Source organism: Camelina sativa, chromosome 7 (genome assembly GCF_000633955.1).
Source record: "Camelina sativa cultivar DH55 chromosome 7, Cs, whole genome shotgun sequence".
NCBI lineage: Eukaryota > Viridiplantae > Streptophyta > Magnoliopsida > Brassicales > Brassicaceae > Camelina > Camelina sativa.
The window spans coordinates 8,974,182-8,994,016 of record NC_025691.1 but is presented as its reverse complement, the minus strand read 5'-3'; the positions used below and the strand labels follow the sequence as shown (position 1 = coordinate 8,994,016).

The 19,835-nt window shown below is 36.2% G+C and overlaps 2 protein-coding genes and 1 pseudogene across 4 annotated transcripts; 2 read left to right on the top strand and 1 right to left on the bottom strand.

The window, feature by feature from the left end:
- On the top strand, positions 1,511–7,133 carry LOC104704457 (annotated as a pseudogene).
- Positions 9,439–12,454, bottom strand: LOC104704456. Its single transcript, XM_010420543.1, has 2 exons — positions 11,191–12,454; positions 9,439–11,129 (listed from the first exon to the last, which is right to left on the bottom strand). Exons 1-2 carry the CDS (start codon positions 12,452–12,454, stop codon positions 9,439–9,441), a joined length of 2,955 nt encoding a protein of 984 aa, XP_010418845.1.
- On the top strand, positions 15,271–19,820 carry LOC104700767. Of its 3 annotated transcripts, XM_019227574.1 has the most exons (8): positions 15,271–16,619; positions 16,650–18,084; positions 18,296–18,553; positions 18,657–18,740; positions 18,842–18,889; positions 18,973–19,037; positions 19,177–19,227; positions 19,391–19,820. In XM_019227574.1, exons 1-2 carry the CDS (start codon positions 15,374–15,376, stop codon positions 17,027–17,029), a joined length of 1,626 nt encoding a protein of 541 aa, XP_019083119.1. In that variant the 5' UTR covers positions 15,271–15,373; the 3' UTR covers positions 17,030–18,084; positions 18,296–18,553; positions 18,657–18,740; positions 18,842–18,889; positions 18,973–19,037; positions 19,177–19,227; positions 19,391–19,820. The 3 variants fall into 3 exon arrangements, with proteins under 3 accessions (XP_019083119.1, XP_019083118.1, XP_019083117.1); XM_019227573.1 differs by having other exon boundaries at positions 15,271–18,084; positions 18,688–18,740; XM_019227572.1 differs by having other exon boundaries at positions 15,271–18,084.

Sequence of the window (19,835 nt, the reverse complement as noted above, 5' to 3'; positions counted from 1 at the left end):
TTTTTTTTTTTTTTTTTTTTTTTTTTTTTATTACAACTATGTTATATATTTAGTTTTTGTTGGTCCTGATTACGCGAGGTTGCAAATGATAATACGAAAACGTCCAAAAAGAGAAACACGAATAACAGTCTGAAAATTTTGGTAAATGACCCCACCAGATCACATTCACATGCTTAGACGACAAAATATGTAACATGTTATATATTGACTACAATGAAAATCCAATATACTGTAATTTGAGTATATGGAAGATATTCACTGGCGATACGATAAAGTTTTAGTATTTAAGAAAAACAACCGAAAGTAAAAAATGTAGTATATTTTACAATACATAGAAGAAACTTTATCTTCGTAGTAATTTAAATATACACGATCGATTAAACTATTAGTTATTAGTTATTAGTATATTCGTTTAGAAAAGAAAAAAAAACTCTAACTAGAAAAAAATATTCATTTATATTTGGAGATCACGATGTTTGGAAAATATTCAATATCGATTCGGATTCATCTGAGAAGAATGTCTGTGCCAAGTGTAACCCCCCAAATCACACATACAACTTGACGACATATACTAAAATTATCTTTCAAAAAAAAATATATTAAAATTATCAAAATCATTTAAAATTTCATAAAACTCAAATTTTTTGGAATATTAGATTGAACACACCTCCCTAATATTATTTAATCATTTATCTAATACTAATATATATTTTTACACAACTTATTGTATTTCTATTTCCCTAACCTTCTGCTTATTTAATTGATTTAGAAAAAGAAAAAAATCAATTTTCTCAACTCATAGTTTACAAAAAACAACAACAGACTAAATGATTACTGTAGAAGAGTTATTAATTTGTAATTGCATGTTTACAATGAGCAAAAACCAACAAAAGTAGAGTTATTATTTTGCAAATAAGAACAACTTGAAAATAAGAATTATTATGTTCGTTAAAAAAAAACTATTATGATTTTTTTGGTTAGATAGCAACATGTAAATAATATATAATATAATTTTTTTTAATTCCTTTTCCTATTTAGTTAACAAAAAAAGGATTAAAACCGCCTTCTCATAGTTGGCTCTAAATATACCTTTTGTTATTCTACTAGCTAGGACGCGCACTTCACGATTCTTATAGTTAATCTTGGTGAAATCAGATTCGACACTCTTCAGAATTTTCAGGTGCGTGATGTCTTAGGTTTTACCCTCTATTTACACGATTTTGATCGAGTTACCTCCGCTTCTGTGTGTTTAATTACTTCTGATTACTTTCTTGGCATAACATCTGTGTCGTTGTTCTTTAGTTTGGTAATCTAATTAGTTTTAATCAATGGTTTGCGATAAGGTTAGTGTCGAGTATTGTTAATGTGGATGCTAAAGTAACGATAATGACAACCTCTCAAGAACTAACTTATGTTTTAATTATCTTAACTTTATTATATTGCATAAAATTATGTCTATTACTTTATTAAAGAATTTGACTCAAGAGAGTTTGAAACAGATACGAGAAGGATGGTCCTTAAATTTGAGGAAGGATGGTCCTACTTGCAGAAAGATATTACCAAGCTTATAAGGAATATAGAAGGAAAGCGTGAACCAACACTTAACCCTACGCATTATATGAATCTTTACACGTACGTAGGTCTTCTTATGTAATGTTTGTTTGTTAACAGCTTTATATATACGTACAGGTAGCTACAATTAACAGTAATTTCTTATGTAATTCACAGAACTATCTACACTATGTGTATCCAGAATCGCAGCGATTACTCACCGCAGCTTTACGAAAAGTATCGTCAAGTACTTGAAGATTATACTATCCAAACGGTGAGTACCAAAATTACATGTTCTTTTTTTTTTTTTTAACTTAATCTTTGTTTTTTTTTTCTATGTGTGGTTTAGTTGTTGCCATCCTTAAGGGAGAAGAATGACGAAGATATGCTAAGAGAGCTTGTTAGGATGTGGAAGAACCATGTAATTCTGGTCAAATGGTTAAGCAAGGTCTTCGATTATATTGACCGATACTATGTTATTAATAGCTCCCTGCCAACACTGAGGGAAGTTGGCTTGACATGTTTTTGCAGCCTGGTTTGTCATGCATTCCTTATAGCTCCTAAACTTGTACTGCCTTAAATGTATTTGTAAGTTTGTAACTGTCCTTGCAAATTATTTACTACAGGTTTATCGCGAGATGCACTCCACTGCCAAAGAAGCTGTAATAGCACTTTTAAGTATTGGTATCTATAATGAGAAAGCTAAGTTTCAGCCTAAATTTTGCTTTTATCTAACAATTTTTGTATTTGCCAGATTCATAAAGAACGTGAGGGCGAAGAGATTGATAGGGAACTAGTGAAAAGCGTGTTAGATATCTATGTGGAGAATGGGATGGGAACTTTGAAAAAATATGAAGAGGATTTTTAAAAGTTCTTGCTTTAAGATACTGCTTCTTACTATTCTTGCAAGGTCTCAAAGTGGATCCAGGAGGAATCTTCTGATTACAAGCTAAAGGTGTGTCTCCCAATCTCCGATTATGTTTCGATTCGCTTAAGGAAAGTAAATAATATATACTAACGTCAATAATTTGACATTGCAGTCTGATGAGTGTTTAAAAAAAAGGAGCGGGAAAGAGTCACTCACTACCTTCATTCAAGCACTGAACCCAAACTAGTTGAGGTTAGTTTTGATCTAATTATTTGGAATTAATTAATCATAATTTTACGTTGGGAGATTTTAATTTTTGAATTAATTAATCATAGCTTATTTTTGAAAAGACCATATATACACTATATAGTTTTTGGCTTTCTTATTCTTGCTGTTCCCATATTACTGACAATATATAGTTCTTTTAATGCCATTGTAGGCCGTGAAAAAGGCATTTGATGATGTGCACATCTTGAATGCATCAAGACTCTGACTTTGGAAATTAGCTATTATTTTGTTTTGTTCTTTCTCTTCAAAACAAACTTATATAAAACCGCTATTATCTTTTTGAATCTAATTTAACATTTTTTCACAAAAAAAAAAAGAAAAAAAAGAGGCATATGATTAAATCTTAATGAAGGATGGTGCAAGTGAGAAGCTTGCTTAAGTTATAAAAGTATTTAAGATATATAAGTTTAATTCATGAAGTAATTATATATATATATATATATATATATATATATATTGTTAATGTTTAGGCTACAACGTAAATTTCTCTCAATTCAATAGGATTTTCTTTTGTATTGTCTCCTCATCAACTCATCTCTGGTTTCACAAGCAAATTCAACAGATATAATCTAAGGATGTTTGGTGAAAATAAAAGTATTATCAAATATATATAAATTAAAATAAACTAGTTTGGTAATCTGTTATTAGACATACTGTATGGAGCCCCCGCGATATCGCGAGAATACTCATTTTAGTAAAATATTTATTATAATTTTTTTTAATTAAAGTCATTTATTAAACTATTAGTATTCCTAAACTATTTAATAAAAAAATTTAAAAACATACAAATTTTTGAAACATTCTTTATATTTTTATTAAAAAATATTCTTAAAATAATCTTACCTTCACATATGATTAAATAAATAATTATCAATGCTACACACATCAAATTAAACAACTTTTTACGATTAACTGCCATGAGATAACATTGCATTCATGTTATTTCGTTCGCTTTTATTCGTCTTAACCTTTCGTTCGCGTGTTTTCAATGTAACATTTTATCTATGTCTTTTCGTCGAAATTTTTCGTAAAATATTTTTTAATTTCTGAAAAATGAATAAATGCAATCTATAGTCATGTCTTATCTTCTTAACCTTACAGTCATATTTTTGTATATTTTATGAACCGTTACAACTTATTCTCTTGTTGTTAAAAATGATATGTAAATAATTATATTTTTAAATTTCTTTTTTTTGTTTTGTTTTAAATGATAAAATTATGAATACATTGTATAAGACACTATAAATTTCTTTAATAATCATATAACAAAATAAAAATATTAAAAATATTAATTGAGGACCATTCTTAAATTGACATAATGATTTGTTTAAATTCATTTCGATTAATTATATTAATCCTTTTTAGCATAACTCAAACATATTTCTATTTCCAAAATCAATTTTACTTCATAAAAAATGAATATAAATATTACTATTCAGTCAATCAGTAAAAAAATTACCAATCCTCTCAAATTTGAATATAACTAAACAGAAAATTATCCCGAGTCACACATAAATAAATAATATAATAAATATTAGAAGGGAACAATAATATTTAGGTGTATGATGTAGCATCACAATGTGCACGTCTAAGGAAGATGGTCGGCCCATGACGGTCGGGTTCATTGCTCTCACACACTCCTCTTTTTTTTTGGCAGTCAGAATCCAAAACCTTTTCAAACTTTTATAATATTTCATATTCAGTATCTTTTGTTGTTAAGATTTCAATTTGAGTGTATTACGACTAGAACTAAATATACAAATTCTCTTAACCTATATGAAGTTGTAGATAAGTCTTTGTCGTAAAGATAGTTTATTGGAAAATCATCTCAACCATCAATCTTTCTGTTGATCACCAGTTTTCCATCTCCCAATAAACTGAATATTCCCAACTGTAGAAAATATAACAGAACAAACTGTGATATTTTTTTTTTGATATTTCATAATCAGATAATTTTAAAAAAAAATAGAAATATAGAAATCCATATTGTTTTCTATAATACAATTAGTTTTCTAATCAAAAAGCATGGAGTAGACAAATATATATATATATATATATATACTTGTGACAAAAAAAAACAAACATATACGAGCCAATATGCTCTCATTTTCTGAAAAACCAACTTGAACCACATTTTTTAACATCTAAAAACAAAAATTTCGGTTTGCATTCATACCAATATAATGATAACCCTCGATGAATAGATGGTTGTATACCTAGAGACTGAATAAAATTAAATATTACAACGATTAACAAAGTATATCAAACTGCAATAAATTTCTCACAGTGATGAGACGTCATTTCTAACAAATTCTCTTTTAACTAATACAAATATAAAGAAAATTTGAATACAATGATGAGAAGTTATTTATATATAGATTTCTAAAGATGTGAACATTTGAATAGACACATCTGCTTGTAAAAAACACAACTCTATATTCAACAGACGCAACTTTATCGAGAGACGCAACTGTAAAAGTTTTCTGTCAAAAATATAAAATAAAGAAAATTTGAATACAATAATGAGAAGTCACTTTTATATAAATTTATAAAGATGTGAACATTTGAATAGACACAACTGTTTGTAAGAAACACAATTCTACATTTAACAGAAGCAACTTAGAGAGATACAACCGTTGAAATTATCTGTCAAAAAAGATGTATATTTTACGAAAAGGTACGACGAAAAATCGCAACTGTTGTTGGCATTTTTCAGATTGTTATTATTATATTTGAATACAATAATGAGAAGTTATTTATATATAGATTTCTAAAGATGCAAACATTTGAATAGACACAACTGATTGTAAAAGACATAACTCTATATTCAACAGACGCAACTTTTTAGAGATACGCAACTGTAAAACTTTTCTGTTAAAAATATAAAATAAAAAAAACTTTGAATACAATGATGAGAAGTCACTTATATATAAATTTATAAAAATGTGAACATTTGAATAGACGCAACTGTTTGTAAGAGACACTCTACATTTAACAAACATAACTTTTTAGAGAGACTCAACCGTTGAAATTTTCTGTCAAAAATATAAAATAAAGAAAATTTGAATACAGTGATGAGAATTTATTTATATATAAATTTATATAGATGTGAACATTTGAATAGACACAACTGTTTGTAAGAGACACAACTCTACATTTAACAGACACAACTTTTTAAAGAGATGCAACCGTTGAAATTTCTGTCAAAAAAAAATATATATATATATTTTACGAAATGGTACGACGAAAAATCGTAACTGTTGTTGGCATTTTTTTAGATTTTTATTATTATATAAATTACCTTCTTATCAACTAATTCTAGTTTTCTATGACCTCTAGTTTGATACTCGCTTTGTATAGTTTCATTTCCCTCGGGATAGATGATATGTCTGGTCCGTCTCGCTTAAGCAATCCTTTCTTTAATCAAACTAGCAGACTTTTGGAGCATATGATCATTGCAAAAGCATAACTGAATTCATATATTTTAATCGTTTAGATTGTGAGGATTTTTTTTTTTTTGCCTGCCTCTTCTTCTGTTGAAATGGTTGGAAATATACTTGATATTTATAGTATTTAGATTGGTTTAGCAGTTAGGTGCATTGGAACTCATGTCAAGAAACAATGGTAAATTAATATATATCTATCCAATGGTGATGGGGACATCAAATGATCATCATCAACCAAAGAACAGGAAGGGAACACCAATAAGACGACCAATACCTTTGGAGAGAACCAGCCCGAGGGTACCAAAGAAATATGTGCCTTTCTTGAAGCATATCAGCCCAACTACTAGGAGTTAAAGCTACAAAACGACTTGTTCTAGATTCTTGACCCATCAGAGGCACACGTCGAGTTGGAATCAAGACAAAATCAATTTTGGTTTAGAAGTTATTCAATTTCTAAACCAATGGTTTCTACACTCGCCTTATTTGGAGTTTTCCAACTTTGGTTCTTACCAAACGTATGTGTGGCGACCAGGGGATTTTCTACATCAACTGGAGAATATTGAGGGATTTTTCAAGTACAGAAATGACCATTGGATCAGGCGGATCCAATCTTACCCACCCACACTCCAAGACTTACCATGTCTGGACCCGAGAGCATTCACAGCCTATCCCCAACGGCTATATTCTGATTTAGTGCGTCTTAAAGGAGTTATTAGAAGAATAGTAAGCCATGGAATCATACAGAAGCTGTATAGATACAAAGGAGGCAAGCACAATTTCCATTTATATGGAAAAAGCCATAACTCTTATTTCCTTCTCATAAGAATACACTAGAGGCAAAGGTTAGCTAAAACCACAAAGCAGAACTGGGAAAAAAAATCAATTGTAACACCAAACTCTTCAGTCAGTTGATTTTCAAACAAGTCAAAAATCATCTTATGCTGATCATAAAGCTTCAGAGAGACCAGCAACACATATGATGGTATCAGATATATAGTTAAGAACAGAAAAAAAAACGAATGGTGTGTCATCCTTAAACCAACCATTCTACAATGCTAGTAAATCTTAAAAATGTTATGAGATGAACAAACAAAACCGAACATGGAACTATAGAAGTTAAGTTTAGTCAGTGTACGAGCCGACACAAGAGAATCTTGTGTAAAGAGATTGATGAGAGATGGTTGAAAGGGCTGTGTGTCTTTTGCGAAGAGCCAGAAACTCCCAATCATTATATCTACAGCACAAGAATTCAGGTATTCTCATGATTGATAGTGGAGATCATCTCTCTAATTCGATGGTGGAAGAAATTGGGATTGATATATCGAGTGATAGGTCGTTGTTGAATTCAATTGTGATAACGTAAATCAGTAACTCAAATAGAAACAGAGGAAAACGAAACAGAGTTCTTTATAAATAGATATCCGAATACAAATAACACAACGTTCACTGGAAACGCAACATTATCATCCCACCTGCAAGAGCCTCACGAGAGATCTCCAGCAAACGATGAGGAAAGATAACTCTAGAGAATTCTAGATGATAACAAGTTCTACTTTTTGCATAATAATAAACGAGGAGCTAACAAATGCTCATATAGGCTGCTATGTCGGCTAACGACCCAGACAAACGTCCGACAAACACCGTTAATGCCCTCCCCTTTATTTCCGTGACGTTGACAACCTTAAACCATCATCCAACGTCTACTTTTTATTCCTTCTTCACGCTCTTCACGCGCCACACAACCCTGCTTCTTACCCTTTTGACCACGTGCGCCTAATCCCATATTTGCTATATCAAAGCTCCCCCGTCGAAGAACCTTGACCACAAGGTTCAAAAGTCGAAAATTTGTGCTGCAGATCATACAAAAACTCCCAGGTTGCTTCATCTTCAGTCTCATTGGTCCATTGGACAAGAACTTTAGTAGCGGCCCTTCCTTGACGTTTAACCAACCACTGCTTTGAGTTGGGACACATGGAAGACAGGATGGATGAGAGAACCCTCAGGCAAGAGCAGTTTATAAGCAACTTGACCACAACGTTCAACAACCCTGTACGACCCATAGTACTTAGGAGCAAGCTTCTGGTTTGACCGTACGACCACTGATCCTTGACGATAAGGCTGCAATACGAAAACAGAGTCGCCAATATCAAAACTTCTCTCTGATCGAAGAGAATCAACGAATTGTTTCATTCGATGTTGAGCACTGAGGAGATGAAACTTAAGAATCAACAACATACTTTCACGTTCCTGAAAACTCCGTGCAACCATTGCAACTTTGGATTCACCAGGAAGATAAGGTAGGTGTATTGGTGGCGGTTGTCCATAAACAGCTTCGAAAGGACTGAGCTGTGTCGAGGTATGAAAGTTTGTGTTGTACCAGAATTCTGCCAATGGAAGCCAGCTTGACCACAAATGAGGTCTCTCACTACACATACAGCGCAGATACGTCTCCAAGCAGCGATTCACAAATTCTGTTTGTCCATCACTCTGTGGGTGATAAGCACTGGAGAACTTCAACTCGACCCCTTGCAGTGAAAAGAGTTCCTGCCAAAAGTTACTAACAAATACTGTATCCCTATCACTTACTATTGACTGAGGACACCCATGAAGCTTGAAAACAGTATCCATGAATGCTTGAGCCACAGACATGGCAGTATAAGGGTGAGACAATGCCATGAAATGAGCTGCTTTTGTGAGTCTGTCAACCACCACAAAAATAACGGTCTTGCCATTGGATGGTGGAAGTCCATCAATAAAATCCATGGAAAGATCGGTCCAAATAGCATTTGGGATAGGCAACGGTTGTAGTAAGCCAGGGTACGCAGAGGTATCATACTTACATTGTTGACAGACAGCACAACTGCGAATGTAACTTTGAATGTCCAATGCCATGCTTTTCCAGAAAAACAACCCTTTCACCTTTTTATAAGTCGCATCACGGCCTGAATGTCCTCCTGCACCTGAGCAGTGCATCCACTGTAAGATAGAATCACGAAGCTTAAGATCATTAGGCACCACAATTTTGCTTTTCTTCCGCAGCACCGACTGCACCCAAGAGTAATGCTTCTTTGCCTCCGGATTAGCCTGCAACTCCGTAATCAACTGACTTAACTCCTTATCTTGACTGTAACATGCTTGAATATCTTTCAAAAGGTCACATTCCAACACCGACATCGTCATGTGCAATACTTCAGCTCCATCAAATCGTGACAATGCATCAGCTGCAATGTTATCTTTTCCCTATTTATAATGGATTTCATAGTCAAACTCAAGTAACTTGGACAACTATTGTTGCTGAATAGGAGTGTTCAACCTTTGCTCCAATAGATACTTCAAGCTTCGTTGATCCGTCTTGATCACAAAATGATTTGGTAACAAGTAATGACGCCACTTTTGAACAGCAAATACCACAGCGAGTAACTCTTTCTTGTAGATAGAAAGGTTTAGTTGTCTACCTTTTAAGTGACGATTGATGAACGCCAAGGGGTGATCCTCCTGCATTAATACTGCTCCAATTCCGGTTGTACAAGCATCCGTTTCCACCACAAATGGTTTGTCAAATAACGGTAATGCTAACACAGGAGCTTGACATAACGCATCCTTTAAACTTTTGAAAGCAGCCGAAGCCTCTTGAGACCAAAGGAAAGCGTCTTTCTTGGTAAGGACTGTTAATGGCCGAGCTATAGTGCCAAAGTTTTTGACAAAGCGTCTGTAGTAGCCCGCAAAACCAAAAAACCCGTGCAACTGCTTCACATTGGAAGGAGTTGGCCAGTCTGCAACAGCGTTGACCTTAGGGTTTGTAGATACCCCACCAACAGCAATAAAATGCCCCAAATACTCAACTCGGTCTGTTGCAAACGCGCATTTGCTTTCTTTAGCGAACAAATGATGTTGACGCATCGTGTGAAAGACATGCTTGAGATGAACTATGTGATCCTCAACAGTGGAACTGTAGACCAATATATCATCAAAGAAAACGAGGACAAACTTGCGTAAGAACTCTTTCAAGACTGCATTCATCAGTCCTTGAAAAGTCGCAGGTGCATTGGTTAAGCCGAAAGGCATCACCAAATACTCAAAATGCCTGTTGTGAGACTTGAAAGCAGTTTTGTGGATGTCCTCAGGTTCCATTCGCACTTGGTGGTAGCCAGCTCGTAGGTCGATCTTAGAGAATACCGCGGAACCACCTAGCTCGTCCAACAAGTCTTTAATAAGAGGAATAGTTAACCTATTCTTAATTGTGAGGCCATTCAATCTTCTGTAATCCACACAAAGTCGCCAATTACCATCTTTTTTCTTAACCAACACCAGAGGAGAAGAGAATGGACTCGAGCTAACACGAATGGTTCCTGCGAAGAGCAGCTCCCTAACAATTTTATCAATCTCGTCCTTTTGATAGGTAGCATAACGGTAAGGCCGTTGATTGACTGGATCAGAACCAGACTTAAGCACAATCTTGTGATTGTGTTCTTCTATGAAAGGAGGTAGTGAAGTAGGTGCTTCAAAAATGTCGGAGTATTCGCTCTTCAACTTTAAAACTGCAGAGTTATTCGCATTTTCCCGTTGGCTTATCTCGACAGCATATAACATAACAGCCTCCTGCTGAACTACTTCTTGAGCACAAATCATGGAAATCTGAACCGCTTCGTCTTGCTTTTTGTTGAACTTAGTGGCTTTCACCGTTCGTATTGCCCCTTGTTTGATTCCATGGAGTAGCATTTTCTGTCTTTTCCACCAAAATCCCATCTCTAACTTTTGTAAGTTCCAGGTGATATCTCCTAAGGGAGCTAGCCATTGCGCTCCTAACACCATGTCACAACCCCCTAACAGTATCAGCATAAAGCCATCCTTGAATGGAGTACCCTGAAACGACCATTGAAACTGTGAGACACGTCCTTGTACCCCTAATTTGCTGCCATCTGCAACTGTCACTCTGGTTACTCCTGCAGATTGCACAGTGACTCCCAACTTCTCTACTGTACGTGGATCCATGAAGTTGTGGGTTGATCTGGAGTCTAGTAGTATAGTAGTATAAACAATCCTTCTTGTTGTGAACTCCCTTAACCTTCATAGTCATGTAGTCCGAAACACCAGATACAGAACTGATAGAAACTCGAGGGTTGTCTTTCTCTTCATTCTTCTCCTCCTGAGTCTCGTCTGCTTCATACTCATCATCCTCTTCCTCTACTTCTATCATAAACACCTGAGATTTTTTATGTTTGAGATAGTGGTCGGGTGTATACTTCTCGTCACAAATGAAACACAAACCCTTGGCCCTACGATCACTCATTTCTTCTTGAGATAAAAAATTTCTGTTAGCAGGTGCCTGAAATCCTTGCTTAGACGCTTCAACTAAGTTATCCTTCTTAAATGACGTCTGATGCTTAGAAGCAGAACCATTATAGTGTGGCTTAGAGTTATAACCGCCTCCAGTGTTACTCTTGTGTTGGGGATGAGCTTTTTCATACAGACGTCCCAACACCAAACATTGCCGCACAGACTGTGGTTGAAACATGCGTATGTGCATCTGAGTGTCCAGCCTGAGTCCTGCTAAGTAAGCACTCACCAAATACTCCTCAGAGAGTGATACTCTAGTCTTAATTAGTTCAAACTTCTGGTGGTAATCAACTATCCCATCAGTTTCCTGTAAATTTTTGAGGTCTGCAATGGGATCTTCCATCACATTTTCAAATCTTTCCTTTAGCAAAAGCTTATATGAACCCCAATCACGCAAGACACTTCTTCCCATAGGTGTTTGAACCAAGGCGTGATGCCATGTAGCCACATGACTGTCAAAATGTATCGAAGCCATCCTCACCTTAGATTCACAGGGTGTACCATCCAAAGAGAAAAAGTCCTCTACCTTACCCAACCATTCAGTAACCCATACACCATCAAAACGAGGGAAATCAACCTTACCCAGTCTAGCGACACCGTGATATTGACCAGTTAACCCAGATCCACCACTTCGTTGTTGATCAACATATCCTGCAGATCGACCACCTTGTTGATCAGAGTAACCTGCAGATGAGCCTGGCGTTGCTGACACGGCCATCAGACCCTTTCCACTATTTTTCTGATCGTTGTTGTACACCGTCTGTTTCGGGATCATCTTAATCATGTCGAACATGTCAGTAATGTTCCGATCTATCTTCTTATTATGTTCAGCGATCGCCAACTCTAACGCTTCCGTCCGGTTAAGGATCTGCACCATCGGAGCTTCGTCCACCGTCTTCGCTTCAGAAAATTCCACCGATGAACCATCTTCCACCCTATTCGGCTGAGATCGAGTTCCAACCATCGTTCTGAGGATAGCTTAGCTCTAATACCAATGATAATGTAAATCAGTAACTCAAATAGAAACAGAGGAAAACAAAACAGAGTTCTTTATAAATAGATATCGGAATACAAATAACACAACGTTCACTGGAAATGCAGCATTATCATCCCACCTGCATGAGCCTCACGAGAGATCTCCAGCAAACAATGAGGAAAGATAACTCTAGAGAATTCTAGATGATTGCAAGTTCTACTTTTTGCATAATAATAAACGAGGAGCTAACAAATGCTCATATAGGCTGCTACGTCGGCTAACGACCCAGACAAACGTCCGACAAACACCGTTAACGCCCTCCCCTTTATTTCTGTGACGTTGACAACCTTAAACCGTCATCCAACGTCTACTTTTTATTCCTTCTTCACGCTTTTCACGTGCCACACAACCATGCTTCTTACCCTTTTGACCACGTGCGCCTAATCCCATATTTGCTATATCAAATTGGTTGTGAATTAGAGAATGGTGAAACTGATAATGATGAAGAGCAATGTCTCAGTGAATCACATTTGCTAGTAAATGAGGTTAAGAAGGTGAATAATGATTTGGTACAAGTTGCAAAGTCTAGTGATTGTTAACAGTTCTCAGATGTGGGGGCAGTGTTTGGATTCAACGTAGATGCGTCTAAAACAGATTCTTTGATTAGCCAGAGCTAACTGATCCAAGAACAAGCGAAGAATCATTCGACGGATTCAGTGTTGGAATATAGCTTGGTTCATCATGGCTTGTTCTTCACCATAGATAGTAGATGGCTATTGGCACTGTGATGGTTCGATGGGTCTCAATATACTAGGATCCAATTATGGCTACCGGTTGGGTAATGATACTTGATCCTCGGTCCTTTCAAACCTTACTTGTCCTCATTTCTCTTCAATGGCTTATGTCTTAGAGTTCTTACAAGAACTTAACCAAACTAAATTGTTTCAAAATTTATCTGCAGCATATGATTATTTATTGGTGGCCTTCCTCTTTTGGCCGTTTCCGTTTAAACCATGACCCAGTTTTTAGCGGCAGTCTTCAAGACTTATCCAAAAATGATGTCATAGCACTTCTTTACACATCTATTTTTGGCAGCGCAGTTAGCTACGGTGTTTACTTCTACAGCGCTACTAAAAGTTCTATATCACTGCCCTTTCTCGAGAGACTTTCGCTGCTTCGGGTTTGAGATCTCTCATGATGTAATGATGTCATATTTTTTTTTGCAGGAAGCCTAACTAAACTCAGCTCACTCACCTTCTTGACACCAATGTTTGCCTCAATTTTTGGGTAAGATCAAAATCAGCAAACGATAAATCCATGATTCTGATCACATGTTTCTGTAGTCATATAGTTCACAAACTGATATGTCCAGGTATCTGTACCTCGACTGAGACACTATTTTTAGTTTGTACTGCTTTTTAAAACTTGTTATGAAGATGAAAAAGAAGTAGACTAGGCTAACACTGAATATTTGTATGTATGTGCCTTAGAAGTTAGATCAACACTAATTAAGTACTCCATGGTCCTCTATAGGGATCAACACTAGGCTCTTACAAGATGAATTAGAGGATTCCTTGTTTGTATTGAACATTGGATCTTTGCTATGATGCACGGGGACGGCAGTTTTATGACGTCTCCCGTATTGGAAATGTCCCGGGTACGGGGACTTCACGGAAACGGCAAAAAACGTCTCTGAGACGTTTTTAACAGGACAGGGACGGCGGCAGTTTTGGGGACGGCGGTAATAGGGTTTTAGAAACGTTTCTGAAACGTTTCGACGACTTATTCACTTATTTTTCCTCCAAATAAAACATAAAAGAATAGGAAATATCATTTAACTTTGATTTCTTAAGATTTGACATTACTATACATGTTCATTGTTTCCTATATCCTCTGTTTAGTCCTCATCTCTTTTACTTCAAATATGTTTAGAGTTTACTGTTTGATGGATAACGATGAAACTTAAGCTAGAATAAGTCTTGAGCATATACACAAGTACAGAGGATATTAATACATACTTGTATTTTTTATGTAGAGTCTTATATATGTGTGGTTTCTTAAATATTTGTGTCCTATAGGTATTTTTATTGACATACCCATGCCGTCTCCGTATCCATTTCTTGACTCCGTACCCGTTTCAGTTTTGGGAGTTAAGTTTGCCATTTCTTGATTGGGAGTTAAGTTTGCCGTTTTCGGTTCCCGTTCCCGTCCCCATTTCTTGACTTCGTACCCGTTTCAGTGCTACTTAGGATCTTCGTTTGGTGTTTAGGTGTGGTTATTTCATAACAAATTTTCAATATTTGTTTCAAATATTGCTTAGGAATCAGATAAGATTTCCAGATTTCTAAGATTTTGGTGATTAGAGAAAATTATACAATAATGTATCTTCACAAATTTATAAATATAGAAATTAGCTGTGTTGGTGAAAAATAAAAATGAAGAAATAATTAGCTAAGATTTTCTAATATTTCCTAGATATCAGCTAAGATTTGCAATTTTCCATTATTATTTTTTGGAGATTAGAGAAAACTATACAATAATGTCTAAGAATTCATATTAGAAAGAAAAAAAAAAAAGTTCCAAGCTGAAAAGGAAAACGTACCAACGTCGTCGTTATTCCTATGGAAAATGAGGAAATATTAGATTCTTAGCTATGAAGAAAAGGAAAACGTAGAAACAATTCGTAATTCCAATGGAAAATCAGAGAATCTTTAGCTATGAAAAAAAAGGAAAACGTTGTAGCATTTATGGCCGTTGATCTTGCAGAGTCTCTATATAAATATATTACAGAGTCTTTTTATCACTTCCCATCATTATTTATTTATTTATTTACATTACTCTCATTCGTTCTCTCTCTCTCTCTTTCTACTCCGATTGAAACTTTTATAGATCTACTTGATTTTGTGGATGGCTCCTTGTGATAAAAATCCATCCAAGTGTGGTGGCGATGGCGATGATGATTTGAAGACGAAGAAGTACCTTTTCAAACAGAAATTTCCTACTTTTAAGAAGAAAGCCATAGAGCTCTCTGTTCTTTGCGGCAACTCTGTTGGCTTCATCTGTCACGGTCCCGACAACGATCTCCATGTCTGGCCTGATCCTCAAGATAACCCACAAGCGTTACCGGAGATTGTTGGAAAATTCAATTCGTTGAGCGACCACATGAGGATGAGTCACGCCTCGGATCTCTTCGACTTGCCACATCTCAAGGGTTTGTCAAATGAAGAATTGCTTAGACATCTCGCTAAGCTTAACTCCCAATCAGTTGGGATCAAGCAGAAAAAGATGAGTTTATTAACAAAAAGAGGAATCTCGAAGAAGCCGCCCAATGATGATCATCTTAGGGTTTCAGACAACAACGCCGCCGCCATCATCTCAAACCGCAAGGAGGCGGCGGCTTTGTCCGATGATCAATTAGGGTTTAGGGATCACGAAACTGTTAACAATTTGGGATCTAGTGCTGCTGCTTCCAAGGTTTGTAGTGTTTCTGATTCTTCTCTGCACAATCCTCCTCTCACGTTAGGGTTATCTTGCGGCGATTATTCTCCGGTGGATCCACTGCCGGCCACTGATCACATGAACCCTCGTTGCGAGAATCAAGTAATACCTTCCCACCAGCAAAATCAATCACTGTTACGCTCATCTTCTCCAAGCAAGTCCTGTGGTGATGATGATGATGATGATGATGATTTGAAGAGGGCGAAGAGGAACTTTTTTAAACAGATATTTCCTACTTTTAAGAAAAAAGCAACAGAGCTCTCTGTTCTTTGTGGCAACTCTGTCGGTTTCATTTGTTACGGCCCCGACAATGATCTCCATGTCTGGCCTGAGCCGGAAGAGAACCCACAAGCCATACCAGAGATAGTAGCCAAATTCAATGGTTTAAGTGATCTGAAGAGGAAGAATCATGCCAGCGATCTCTACGGCCTCCCAATGCTCAAGGGTTTGTCGGGTGACGAGTTGAGGAACCATCTCGTCAACCTTGACTCGCACTTACTTGGGATCAAGCAGAAAAAGATGAGTATAATAGGAAGAAGCAGCTCCACGCACAAGCCTAGGGATGCTGGTGTTTCGGATTCTTCTGTGCTCAATCCTCTCACGTTAGGGTTATCTTGCGGTGATTATTATCCTGTTGATTCAATGCCGGCCACTGATAACATGAACCCTTGTTGTGAAATGGAAGTAATACCTTCCGACCTGCAAAATCAATCAGAGTTAGGTTCGTCTTCTCTTTCTTTGGAGATGGCTCCTTGTGATAATGATCCAAACAAGTTCGGTGGTGGTTGTGAAAAGGAAGTAATACCTTCCGACCAGCAAAATCAATCAGAGTTACGTTTGTCTTCTCTTTCTTTGGAGATGGCTTCTTATGATGATGATGATGATGATGATGGTGTTTCGGATTCTTCTATGCTCGATTCGTCAGGGTCATCTGGCGGGGACAGTCTTCCGATGGATCTAATACCGACAACAACATATAGTTTGGAGGTTTGTGCCAACGAAGGTGCGTCGGATGAACTTTCTCGGATAGATTTGCATTTTGCTTCAACACTATTTCCTGGCTAGGAGGAGCCACTGATTTTTGGCCGTCGTCAAGATTATAATTGTAAGGGTATGATCACTAGTGGTTGAAATCTTTGTAATCCAGATCTGTATATATTTCTTGGGGATTAATCATTGTTAGAAGTCTCTGAAGTTGTGTACGTTTTTCTTCTCTTCTTGTTTATTATTTGATGAATATGTGAATGAACACCCCCCCCCCCCTCGATCACTATGTATGTCATCTCTGCAATTGACATTCAGGTTATGCATTATGCACTAATCACTACTTTGAGGTCAGTTAGCTCTCTCACACTCTCTTATGCTCTGTTTCTATTCTCTGTTTTTAACAGAAGCAGAGTTACTCTCTCTCTCTCTTGTGTTTGTTTCTCTTCACACCAAACGTTTCTTTACTAAGAGAGAAGAGAGAAACTTTAATTGTCTACATTTTGATATTGGATCCAAGGATAGATTTCTTACAAACACAAGACACACATACATATAGTGGTTCTCCACTTGCTACAGTTGCATACTTAGACCTAATCATGATGACTAGTACACTACACCATACTCCTAGGTACACTTACATCAACAACACTAGCAACAACTCTTTAGACTAACAACTACAACAATTATTCTACTTGTCCTTTACTAACAAAACACCCTTTCTCTTGTTGGACCTGTTAGTGTTTAATGTCTATCTAACAAACTACAACAATTTATTTGAAACACATGTCTTAGGTACTTCCAGCACCTTTGTTTCTGTTATCATTAGGCGAACTACTTCATAGCTATCGTTTTCATCATTGTATAGTCTCTGGCTAGTTTAAATTCTTTGTGTTTTTACAGCATTGCTCTTTTCAAAACTTCGCTTTGGTTGGAAGATGAAAACGATAGCTATGAAGTAGTTCACCTAATGATAACAGAAACAAAGGTGCTGGAAGATGACTGCTCATTCAATCTCTCAAAAACGCTCGAATCTTAAGACGTTTATGGCGGTGGCTGAAAAGGATAATTCCGTTTTACTGCACGATATAACCTCTTCTTTCGATCTTTTATCTATTTGTCGCAACGATAATCAGGTAATTCTGTTTTGAACTTGAGTTTCATCCAATTATACGAAATTTTTGTTTAGAGATGAGATGATTTCTTCCCGTTAACAATTATCTTTGTATATATCTTTATGTATCTACTGTTAATTGAAACCACTGTTCACTTCATATATCAATTTTCCTAGCTCTTAAATTCTTCTTATGTCTATACTTTAATATACGATTCTGAATGATATTGTAGGGTTCTGGTATGCGTGAAGCCCTGGAGAGTGAGAACCAAATACGTAGAGACTGGAATAATGGCTCAGACTTATTGTATTCTCATGTAGATTTAAAAGTTGGTGATAAAGGAGATTTGGCATAGTTTACGGGAGGTCGCCGTATAAATTTTACTTTGGGTGGCCAAGGAAGCAATTTCAGTTATAGAGCCGTGCTTCTTGATGCTCAGAAGCAAACTGAGCCATTTGTGTATCATTTTGGTGTTTTTCTTGTCCCCAAGGTAAGCTTTTTCAAGACCATAAATCCTTAAAATTTTCGCTAAAAGTGATGTGGATGTTAAGTTTAAATTTGTTTGAACAATTAAAAGGAGTGTTAAATTTCAGACTCGTGCTCATGAGTGGCTGTTCTGTTCAGAGGAAGGACAGTGGCAGGTTGTCGAGAGTTCTCAGGCCGCTCGTCTCATAATGGTAAGCTATATATGCTAAAGCCTCTTCATATTCACCATGTTTTTTCCTTCATCTGCTCGCAGCATGAGAACGTAAACAAATCTTAAATTTCCTTGTGTAAGGTTTTTCTCGACAGTAGCCATAGTGGCGCCACCATGGAGGATATACAGGTACAGTCTGCATTTTTCATCGTCTGATTCGTTATGTTGTCTACTTATTGATTAGTTTTCCCTTGTAAATTTTTTCACTTCAGAATGATTTATCTCCCATGGTGACACAACTAGCTCCTAGAAATGATGATGAAGAAGCTCGTATACCGTATGTTTATAGTTCTTATTTCTATATACTTTCCATATCTTGATGTAACAGCTTTTCTTAATTGTTTTACAATCCTAACTCATACTATATTCCCCATTATCGCTTGTTTATTTTTAGCTGTATTGAACTGGTGCTACAGGTATATATGATGGCAAGTGATGGGATCAAAAAGCGTGATACTGTCCATGAGGTATTATTACTACTAATAGATATATGCAATTAATCACTTAAAAAGCTGTTATCTGTTGTTGCTTCATTTCTTGACTTTTGCAGATCGTCATTGTTTCGTTATTGGTAAAACTCTAGTAGTTATGCTGATCTTTTTTGTTTCTTGCTGTTTATTTCGATTGTAGGTTACATCTTCCTTGACTGGAAAAGTGGTCGTTGAAGATGTGGTTTATGAAAGCACTCCTAGTAATCCTGAAGGCTAATCTCCTTCTACCATCCTCCACTGTTCGAGCCCTTTGGAGGATGGTAGAAGGAGATAAGTGTCAATCGAAAAAACTCACCCTGATCAATCCTTTTAAACGAAAATTACCTCAATATCGGAAAATGGCAAGCATCCATGGAGGAACATCGGAAGTAACCCTGCTCCAAGACCAATTATAACAGTCTTTACCTGAAAAGCATCAGATCATTTCTAAATCAGTACAAGGCAGAGACAGACAATTCAGAGTGGTTGCACCATGAACTTAATCTGAAAACAACGAGGCATGACTTAATAGTGCTCACCATCTTTCCGCCCGGTTCAGCCTTCTTCAGGTAGGAAGATACCAATGTGAATCCAGAAATAATTCA